At 38.3% G+C, this 11,597-nt stretch overlaps 1 protein-coding gene across 1 annotated transcript in view; it reads left to right on the forward strand.

Annotated features, from left to right (window-relative positions):
- The window catches only part of LOC102019949 (vomeronasal type-2 receptor 116-like), a 69,099-nt gene that overhangs the window by 23,261 nt on the left and 34,241 nt on the right, over positions 1–11,597 (forward strand). Inside the window, exons 4-8 of the mRNA XM_013507198.1 lie at positions 2,057–2,345; positions 2,711–3,517; positions 4,236–4,463; positions 4,799–4,922; positions 11,261–11,595. Coding sequence (XP_013362652.1) covers positions 2,057–2,345; positions 2,711–3,517; positions 4,236–4,463; positions 4,799–4,922; positions 11,261–11,595 — 1,783 coding nt within the window. The remainder of the gene's footprint in view (positions 1–2,056; positions 2,346–2,710; positions 3,518–4,235; positions 4,464–4,798; positions 4,923–11,260; positions 11,596–11,597) is intronic.

Raw genomic sequence — 11,597 nt, forward strand, 5'->3', positions numbered from 1 at the left:
GGAAAGTATTGAGATTCTTATTTTATTTTTCAGATGGATTGAAGTTTTCAACCCTAGGTATTGAAAGTTTATCTCTCTCACTGTTGTAGTCAGGGTTTACAGGAGGAAAAATTTAATATAGGACACATAATTTATAGGATTATTTTACGATGGTCACCCAAAGAATCATATACAAAGAGAGTGCAGGAAATGTGTCCACACACTAAGACCAAGGAATCTAGTTGAGGGCATGGATCCCACAATAATGTCCTGCATGAGTCCAGCTGAAGACCTAGAGCCTCCCATGAATCCACCTGGAGGCCCAAAGCCCATAACAACATCTCACGCAGGCCTGTTTCACGGATCTGTGTGGGGAAGTTCCAAAGGTCAGTGGTGGAATCTAAGAAGTCTGTACCAGTGGGATGAAGGATCTGTGCTAGCAGGCTGAAGGATCTATACTGGAGCCAGGAAATGATATGCAAAGTGAGAACCAGAGCTCCCCTGAAAAGTACCACAGCCATCCTCAGCAACAGTAAAGTCCCAAGCTCCTCTGATGATCAAGATGGTTGAGTTCCCATCAGGAAAGCCAATGCAGCAAGCTTCTCTCAGAGACTGGCAGTGTGCTATCTTCCCCTCTGGAGTCAGGAAGCAATGCTCAGAGTGAGGGTAAGAGCTCATCCAAAGTGAACCGAAGTTATTCTTAGTGCTAACAAGGTCCTGAGCTCCTCAAAGGATGAAAACAGCCAAATTCATCAGGAAAGCCAGCATATCAAGCTCCTCCAAAAGAACCACAGCTCCTTCAAGCTTCCACCAGCTCCTCAACAGCTTCTGTTAGCTTCCAACAACCTAACTTCTTCTTCTCCAGTTTTGCCTTTTATGCTGCTGGCAACAGTCCCCAGGTGGGCCTCCCACACCCAGCACTATGCTTACTCAGTTCAGCTGGGGGTTATAAGTTGACCACCAGTTGTCAATCCACTACATATTAACAGAGTCAAAGACAAAAATCACATGATAATATCAATAGATGCTTAAAAAGTCAGTCATGATGAAAGCCCTACAGAAAATTGGAATAGGTATCTTTATCTCAATCTGATAAAAGCCATTATGTCAAACCAACAGCTAACATTATACAAAATGGTCAAAAACTGAAAGCTTTCACTCTAAAATTAGCAACAACGATGTCCACTATCACTGGACCTATTCAATATAGTTCGGGAAACTTAGAGCAGTGAGACAAGAGAAAGGAATAAAAGGATTAATGATAGGAAAGGTAGAATTTAAATTATAGTTATTTGTGGATGACATGATATTCTACATACAAGACTCCAAAAATTCCAAGAAAAGACTTGCTGATTTAGTAACCAAATCCAGTAGTATAGCAGGATGCAAAAACCACTCAGGAATCAATAGTACTCATGTACAAAAAAATTCGCTGAGAGAGAAATTGTACTCATGTACAAAAAAATTCACTGAGAGGGAAGCTACAGCCTTCACAATAGCATCTTTGTTTTTAAAAATTTCCACCAGATATGTGGAGGTGTAAAGGGTCCTTCTAAAGACATGTTAATTTAGTTTCATGAACTATAAATTTTAAGACTTCATAGGACTCTGTTCTTCCAAAGAGGAATTAAATGTACTTATTATTTATCTTTAGTTATGATTTTGCTTTTCTCAACCTGCTGCATAAAATGAACCAGCAACTGGACCAACCATAAATGCTAAGTCAGCAGTCATTTATTTTAATAATTGTACAAGCTGAGAAAAATCAAGAGAGAATCTACTTCCTAGTTTTTGAGCGACTCTTGTCAATGGTCCTCATGTAGCACAATTGTGAATCAATACTTCCTTCAGTCCTGTAAGGCCACTAAAGGCCTTCATGAGAAATTCACCTTCAGGATGCATCTAATCGTAATTACCTTCAAAAAATTAAAATTCCATATCATTACATTCATGCTGATGTTATGATGGTCTGAATATGGGGGAAGAACACAAGCATTCAGGTCATAAATGGTATTGAACCTGGATTGGAAGATGATCATCAAGTCTTTTGCCTAAGACCTCTGTGCTCTCTCTGCAGGCTTATGCCCAACAACTACCAGAACTACCTGGTCTTCACTTTTGCCATAGAAGAGATCAACAGGAATCCTCATCTTTTACCCAATATTTCTCTGGGCTATGAGTTCCATACTTTCATTTACAGTCATTGGAGGATACTAGAGAATTCCTTCATTTTGCTCACAGGACAGCAAGAGATCCCTAATTACACATGTAGGAGAGAAAGCAAGTGTGCAGCAGTACTGACAGAAATGTCATGGGGCACCTCGGATCAGATCGGACCACTGCTGGAACTCTACAGATTTCCACAGGTGAGGGTTGGTGGGACAGGAAATGGTGGAAGCACATCCATGGTGCCTCAACTACCAGGAGCATAAAGGGTTAAAAATGAGCCTGGGATATGCATCTTTCAAATTGTATAATGCATTAGAATCTGTACATAGAGAGTGAGTTACTCACAATTTTTTTTTTCTTTTTGAAGACAGAAAGCAAAGATATGGTCTGAATGTCTGACTCTGCTCTTACATTTTATAAAAGTGTTTAAGGAGTGAGATGATTAGAAGAAAGGCCAGAACAGATGTCTCTATCTACAACTGCCAACTGTTGCTAAGTATGTTTCAGGTCAACTACTGTGCTTTCTGTCAACATTCTTCAGTGTTTTTTTTTTTTCCTTTAGGTTACCTTTGGCTCATTTGATCCTGTGCTTACTGACAGTGGCCAGTATCCTTCTCTCTATCAGGTGGCCCCAAAGGACACGCATTTGGCCCTTGGCATGGTGTCCTTGATGCTTCATTTCCACTGGACCTGGGTGGGCCTGCTCATCACAGAAGGCCACAAGGGTCTTCAGTTTCTCTCAGATATAAGAGCTGAGATGGACAGGAACAGAGTCTGTGCAGCCTTTGTGAAAATGGTGTCAACTGTGGCTGTGTCATATCTCTCAGCTACGAAGAAACACGATATCCTGACTGCAGATACATCATCAGTCAATGTGGTGGTTGTTTACTATGATACTGATAGTACTCATGGTGTAAACTACAACATAGTGCAGAACTTAGTGACATGGAAAGTCTGGGTGACAAACTCACAATGGCATGCTGACCTGTCTGGGAGAGATTTCATCCTTGACCCATTCCATGGGACTCTTGTTTTCTCACACCACCGCAAAGAGATTTCAGGTTTCAAAAATTTTGTCCAGGCAGTTACCCCTTTCAAATACCCAGAAGACACTTACCTTATTATATATTGGTCCAAGAACTTCCATTGCTCATTCTCTGAGACTGACTGCTCCTTGAAGAACTGCACACCTAATGCCTCTGTGGCTTGGTTGCCTCCAAATCGTTTTGACGCAGTCATGACTGACAGGAGCTACAATATATACAATGCTGTGTATGCTGTGGCCCATGCCCTTCATGCGATGCTTTCCGAAGAAGTACAAAGGCCGCCAATGAGAAACAGACAAGTGAGGATGTTTCCCCCCTGGCAGGTAATGTGTCTTCCCTTGGATGGCATGCAACAACATCATGGCACCTTTCTTAATTATTCTCTATGTTTCATCCAAGAATATTAGAATCATTCCTATAAAAATACTAGGCATTGTGTATCACACTTATTGTTGAGGAAGTAATTCTTGAGCTGAGTTGAAATGATCCTCAGTCAAGGAGCCACTGGCAGGGAGGAGGAAACAGGAGGCCAGCTCCTTGCTTCTGTGTACAGGATTTAAATGTCTTGTCCACCTAAAAAGGTCTTATGAAGTTCTTAAAGGACAACTAGAAAACCTGTAGTCACTCAAAATTAAATGAGGTTAAACCCAGCAATGAACATATTATATGAATTTTTTATTAATTCTACAAACTCTTATATTGATGAACTCATTTTGTTGCTAGATGCTATGGGAATAGTCAGATAGACAATGAAAGTTGTGGGTTTTAAAAGCTTTTATTTCACAGTTGATGTTTTTGTCTAACACAACTGTGTACCTTTTAAAAATGAGCTTACATAGAATATTTTTTCCCTAAAATTGACATTTCTTGAACATGGTGACATTTTAGTCCTTAGACATTCATGTGATCTAATTTAGTAGACAGCAGTGTCCAAGTTGGTTCACATAAAAGGGATTAATGACACTTAGGAACTTTCTCCCATCCATATTTTCTGTATTACTCATGGAGTGCTGTTTACATAGGATGATGTGTCTCTTTTAGCTACATCGCTTTCTGAAGAACATCCAATTTAACAATCCTGCTGGAGACCAAGTGAACTTGGATGACAGAAGGATGCCAGATTCAGAGTATGATATTCTCAATTTTTGGAATTTTCCAGAAGGCCTTAGACAAAAGGTTAAACTGGGAACGTTTTGTTCACATGCTCCACATGGCCAAAAAATGATTTTATCTGAGGACATGATAGAGTGGGCCACAGAAATTACAGAGGTGTGTTGGACATAATCATTATGCACTTCCTTAACCCAAGTAAGCTAAATATTGTCATAGGTTTGCGCTTCCAATTTTTCCTCATAGAATAGCCCCATGTGGAAATTGATCAACTCAATTTACAGTTTGAAAAATCTTGTTTACACACTTTCTGATGAGGGAAAGAAATGCATTTACTTAATTATATTTTTAAATATGTGTTTCATACTATGAAATAAATTTGGCATGCAATTATATAGTTTTGCTTATGTATGTATAAAAATTAAGTTTATTCCTCTCACTCCAAACAAGTAAGTGAAAGTCAAAGAAGTTACCTCCAAATATTTTTTCCTTAGACTCCCCGCTCGGTATGCAGTGAGAGTTGCAGTCCTGGATTTAGGAAAAGCCCTCAGGAGGGAAAGGCTGCCTGCTGTTTTGATTGCACCCCTTGTGCAGACAATGAGATTGCCAATGACACAGGTAAAAGCTTGCCTTCTAGACAAATTCTCACTCTATGTTATATTCACTCCCTCCATCTACAAAGTGGAAAACATCTTGTAAATGATACTGATGAAAAATTCCGCCTTCACTGATGGAGATCACTATGAAGCAGCCCTGAGTAGGACTTAAATTAACCAACTGACTTTTTATGTTTACTTATGAATCTGTCCAAAGCCTAGGACACTTGTCTGGAAGTGGGCAACAGACTTATAGCAAGTGAACCTCTGTGAGTCGCTAATCCCTACTAAAACCTATAATGGCAGATGAAGCTGGAAAGCCCCAGAGAATAAGACAAAATCACACCCAAGGACACTTGGATCCAATCTCAACTAGATAAAGACTATAGCCTCAGGCATCTCACTCTTGGGTGGATTAACTTAATCCTTTTTAAGGATTAATTTAATATCTTACTTGGAGAAGTCCTTGAGTAATTCCACCCTTCTTGAGTACTCCCCTCCCTTCTTCTGATAATAAAATAAGTATGGGCCACCTAGGGAAGGTCTTGGTCTTAGTCCTGAGGGCTTTGATCTTCCTGGAGCCCTGAAATTATTCCATTTGCTTCTTTTTATTTAGCCTTTGCTATACACTCATTTGGGAAATTGTGGACCTGATCAGTCTGCAATAATGAAGGGATATTATTAACCAAATACTTCAATTACCAAATTTTTTGTTGTACTGAGTGCTATTGCCCACTTTGAAAACTCACTTTTCCTTTTCAACTGTACTCTGATTCATTTTCCTTTTATCTCATTCTTTTTCTTTTTTGGGTGATATTGGGGATTGAACTCAGGGTCTTGTGCATGCTAGGCAAACACTCTACCATTGAGCTACATCCCCAACTCCTTTTATCTCATTCTTGTTCACCATTTTTTGCATTGCTGGGGATTGAACCAGAGTGTTCTTTATCAATAATATATGTCCATATTACTCTTATTTGTTATTTAGAGAGAGTATCACTAATGTTCCTCAAACTGCTTCAAAGTTGTGATAGACTAGTCTCAGTCCATTGATTCCCTCTGATAACAGTTATGCACCACCACACTTACCCACACTGATTTATTTTTCTAGTCCCATTAAAAGCATTATATTCTCAAGACAAGTTCTTCCCCTACCCCAAAGCTACCTAAGTTCTATTTCCATCATGAGGTTTAACATACAGTATGATTTAAGCCAACTCTTTACATTCTTTGGAAACACAGCAAGATTACACTCAAGACAAGGGCTGGGCATACTTCATTTTTCCAGGGCCTGACACTATTGTTAAAACAAAGCAGGTGCTCAGAGAGACTGAGTTTGGTTGGAGATATGGGGATGCCTTTGCTGTACAACATACTTAGAGAATGGCACAATCTCAAATCCTATGATTTCATCCCGGTTCTCCTAGAATGCATAGGTGAGTGGGGTGACAGCCTATAGCATGAATTAGTCCATGCTAAAGAATTGCAAGGATGATATGCACACAGAATAAGGGATTTAACATGTGACAATATCTACATTTCAGGAGGAGGGGGGGAGAGTGTCATGGGCATTTTCAAAGAGGAGATAGCATTAGTATTATATCAGAATGAAAAGAAGTGGAATAAATCCTTGTTGGGATTAATTAGAAGTGATCAAAATGGTATATTCACTATTCATGGAACATTCAAATATCCATAAGGGAAATGCTATGTTATTAAAATGCAGATAATATGAGAATGTGGGTTGAAATGTGTTTTGTGAAATTTACAGAACTCTAATACTGGAGACTGTTACACACCATAAGTAACACTTTGGAAATATTTATATTTCTTGTGAATTATGACATGGTGGGATCACCTCCCTTCTGAAAAATTTCTAATTTGTTGTTGTGGCTGGTATAAGTTTTAAAAATAAGATTGCATAAGGGTTTATCAATTTTATTTATTCTTTCAAAGAACCAACTCTTCAACACATTAATTCTTTGTATTATTTTCTTAGTCTCAATTGCATTAATTTCTGCTCTGATCTTTATAATTTCCTCCCTTGTATGAGCTTTGGGTTTGCTTGCTCTTCTTTTTCTAGAAGGTTGAGGTACAGCAATAAGTTGTTTATTTGTGCTCCTTCTGTTTTCCTGATGTGAGACTGCACTGCTGTAGATTTTCCTCTTATGGCTGCTTTCCTTGAGTCCCATATGTTTTGTTATGTTGTATCTGCATCCTCGTTTAGTTGTAGATATTTTAAAATCTCTTCTTAATTTCATATGTGACTCTCTTGATTGTTTAGGAGGGTGTTATTTAATTTCCATGTGTTTATTGAGTTTTTGCAGTTTCTTTTGCCATTAATTTCCAATTTCATTGCACTATGGTTGGATAATAAGTATGGGATAATTTAAAATCCTTTGCATTTATTTAAGCATGTTCTGGGGCTAGTACATGGTCCATTTTAGAGAATGTTCCATATGCAGCTCAGAATAATGTGTATTTTGATGATGTTGGGTGGAACAGTTTGAAAACATCTACTAGGTCCATTTGTTCACAGGTTTCGTTCAGTTCTGATATTTCCTTGGTGATTTTTTGTCTAGTTGATCTATCTCTTTGTAACAGTGGGGCATTACATTGTCCTGTTACAATTGTGTTACTGCTTATTTGCTTTTTCTTGTCTATTAATAATTCTTATATAGTTGGGTGCTTCCATCTTTGGTGCATACATATTTATGAATGTTGTCTCTTTCTCTTGAAATTTACCCCTAAGAAGTAAGTAGTGACTTTCTTTATCTATTTTGATCATCCTTGGTTTGAAGTTCATATTTTTGGCAAATAGAATAGCTACTCCTGATTTTCCTGAGTTCCTGTTGCATGAAAGACTGTTCTCCATCTTTTGACTTTCAGTCTATGAATATGTTTTTAAATTAAATGTTTTTCTTGTATGCAGTATATTGTTGGATTTTGTTTCTTAATCTACTCTGCCAGTCTGCTTATTTTGATTGGTGAATTGAGACCATTTACATTGATGGTTATAACTGATATGTACTGGCTTCTTTGTCATGTTATTTTCCTGATGTTGGTTCCCTGCTTTTTCCCTCTGTTTAACTGCTTGCCCTCCCTGGTAGTTTCTTTCCTTTGTTCTTGGAATTGTAGTAATTTTTATCTCTGTCTAGAATATCTTTTAGTAGTCTTTGTAAGGTTGGCTTTCTTGTGTTTGTTTATTTTTTGCCTTTTTGAGACAGGGTCTGGCCATGGAGTTCATGCTTGTCTTGAGCTCACTTTGTAGCCTAGGCTGGTCTCGAACTTGTAATGATCCTCCTGAGCCTTCTGCCTCAACCCCCTGAGTACTGCGATTACAGGCATGTGCTGCCATGCCCAGCCTGTGGGGTTGGTTTAGTGTTCATGAATTTCTTCAGTTGTTCTTTGTCATGGAAGTATCTTATTTCACCATTAATTTTGAAAGATTTTTTTTTTTTTTTTTTTTTTTTTTTTGGTTTTTCTCCGGTATCACCATTAATTTTGAAAGATAGTTTTGCAGGGTACATCAATCTAATTTGGAAATTGTTTTCTTTTGGGATTTGAGGTCCTTCACTCGAAGTTTTTCTTGACTTAATGGTGTGTGTTGAGAAGACTATCATGATTCTCATAGTCTTTCCTTTATAGGTGATCTGTTTCTTTTCTCTAACCACTTTTAATATTCTGCTTTTGTGCTAAATTTCTGGAATCTTTATTGTTATATGTCTTGGTGCAGTTTTATTTTGGTCATGGCTGTTTGTAGTTCTGTATGCTTCATTTATTTGTATATCAAGTTCTTTATCCATGCTTGGGATGTTTTCTGCCATTATTTCTGTGAAAAGTTGTTATGTCACTTGTGTTGTCTCCAGCTTTCTCAATGACCCCAATCAATCTTATATTATTCTTCTTTGCTTCATCTTGTAGCTGTTGGATTGATTTTTTCAGGTCTTCTTACTATTTTTAAGATGTCTTTCTTTTCGTGATCACTAATTGTAATTCAGCGTTCAAGATCTGAAATTCTATCTTCTACTTAAATCTGTTGCAAATACTTTCAAAGAAGCTTTAATTCCTTGGACTTCTGTTTAGAACTGTTGCATAGATTCCATTTCTTTCCTATGTTGAGAATGTTTTGTTTCCATCAATTTCTAAGCTCATCTATTCTTTTTTTTGGTATTGGGAATAGAACTCGGGATCTTGTGCAGTAATGCTGGCAGGTACTTGGACAACTGAGCTATACTACTAGCCCTCATCTATTCTTTTATCTGTGTCTTCTCTAATATCTTTGATTTTAAGCCTTGTTTATTTTTGTGCCTGAGAGGTTATTTTCTCCCTAGACTTTTCCACTTCTTTTTTTACTTCTGTTGCTACCATTTCAGAAAGTTCCAGTGCTTGATTTCCAATTTCTTCTATCTGAATGAGTCTGGGCTTTTCCTAGGTGGGCTGGAGGTCAGGAGTGCATTTTGCTTCTGCATATTGTCAGTTTGTATTTTCTCTGTTTCACTTTATTTTGTTCTCTATGTTGATGCTTGCCAGTTTCTTATGACAGTTTTATCACTAGTACTGAGGCTTCCCTAAGAGATGTCTGTTCTTCAGGGATGTCCTCTAAATGTAGGTGGTTCTTTCCACTTATCCCAAAAATGTACCCTCCCAATTTATAAAGGATGCAAAGTTATTGTTTGGCTCTGCACCCAGTCCCTTGGTACCAAGTTGTGGTGATAATTATGATCTCATATAACCACAGTGTCATCATACAGGGAGAAAAACTGATTATAACATCTGTGACATCATGGCTAAAGTAGAACAGTCAGTAATAACAGTAGTTTCAAGTACAGTTTAACTACTGACAAACTACGTTAACCATTAACCAGCTACCTCTGACCACAGGAGCAACCTTTATAGTTATATAACAAAATCAAACATATACCATGTACTTGTATGCAATTATTTTCACCTTAGTGGAGTGATTTTATCCTACCGTGTGGGGCAATAGGGTTAAGATTGGTAGGAAACAGGATAGAATGATGAATGAAATCAAATACAGTAGAGTGAAGGCTGGAGGTCAAAGAATGATCACTTGAGTTTAGGGAAACTGGAGGACAGAGGAGAGAAAGCTTGAAATAAAATACAAAGGAGTAATCAGAAAGGGAAGAGACAATATTTACTCATTTGAAAGTTTAAATTGAAGAAGTAGTTGAGGAAAGAAAGAAAGAGGATCGGGGCTGGGGATTTAGCTCAGTGGCAAAAGCGCCTGCCTGGCAAGCGCAAGGTCATGAGTTCAGTTCCCGGTACCGGAGAAAAACCAAAACCAAAAAAAAAAAAAAAAAAAAAAAAAAAAAAAAGAAAAAAAAAAAAAAAAAAAAAAAAAAAAAAAAAAAAAAAAAAAGAAAGAGGATCAATAGAAGAAAAAGAAAAAACACACATAGGAAACCTAGACAGTGAAAAAAGAAGGAAAAAAGTGAAGGAGGATGAAAAAGAAAAGAAGAAAAGGAAGAAAGGAAAAAAGGAGACCAGAGGAAGGGGCAGGAAAAAAAGCATGAAAACAAAAACAACCACAAAAAACAAAACAAAACAACACGATATCTAACCAGACAGGAAAAGGATAGCTAATCAAAAAAACAAGGGAGAAAAAAAGTCATGAAATACCCCTGGTGTTTACAGTTCTGTGATAGCGTCCATGTTAGAATCTAGAAATATGCTGGCTATGTTGCTGACCTTGGTCTCTTGATGTGGGGGCTGGGAGTGGTCTTATGTTGGTAGAGTCCTCCCGAGCCCCTGTTGGCTCCTCCCTGCTGTTTCAGACAATTCAAGTTGCTGATCTTGCTAATTACTCCACCCTCCAAAAGCATGTTTGTCTGCATACCCAATGTCCTGCTGTCATGACTGTCCTCAGTGTGCAAATGGTCCTCCTGACAAAAGCATGTGTGTGCCTTTGTGCTTGGCTCCTTTTGTCCTAGGTTTCAGGGTTCTGGTAGATCTGCCCCCCAAGGATTGTGTGCGCCCATGCGCCTGGGGCATGATCGTCCTATCATTTTATTTTGTGTCTAGAAAGAAATGGAACAGTTAGGTATGTGATGCAGCACTATAGGTTGAGGCAAGAGAGTTTTAAGTATGATGGGACCCTTGACAATAAGGTGATTAAGGAGATCCTTTCTCAAACTAATAAAATTTAAAATACTTGGTAATAGTTCTCAGTGAACAGTTTCTGAGTTTAATCTCAAGTACTGAAAATGAAAGAGAAAGAGAAAGAAAAGAAAAAATTTAAAAAGTGATAATTTAGTTCAACTACAATAAGTTTCTGGGTATGGGTTTGTGAAAAAGAAATAATAAAGGTAGACTAGTGACAATTTTAATTTTTGCTAGATATGAATCATTGTGTAACATGTCCAGATCATCAGTACGCCAACACTGAGAAAAACCGCTGCCTCCAAAAAGCTGTGACGTTTCTGGCTTATGAAGATCCCTTGGGGAAGGCTCTGGCTGGCACCACCCTGAGTCTCGCTGTCCTCACAGCTGCTGTTCTTGGGCTTTTTGTGAAGCACCGACACACTCCCATCGTCAAGGCCAACAATCGGGCTCTCAGCTACACCCTGCTTATCTCCCTCACCTGCTGCTTCCTCTGCTCCTTGCTCTTCATTGGCCGGCCCAGCACAGCCACCTGCATCCTGCAGCAGACCACATTTGGAGTCGTGTTCACTGT

Source organism: Chinchilla lanigera, unplaced genomic scaffold, assembly GCF_000276665.1.
Source record: "Chinchilla lanigera isolate Chin_1 unplaced genomic scaffold, ChiLan1.0 scaffold00123, whole genome shotgun sequence".
NCBI classification, from domain to species: Eukaryota; Metazoa; Chordata; class Mammalia; order Rodentia; family Chinchillidae; genus Chinchilla; species Chinchilla lanigera.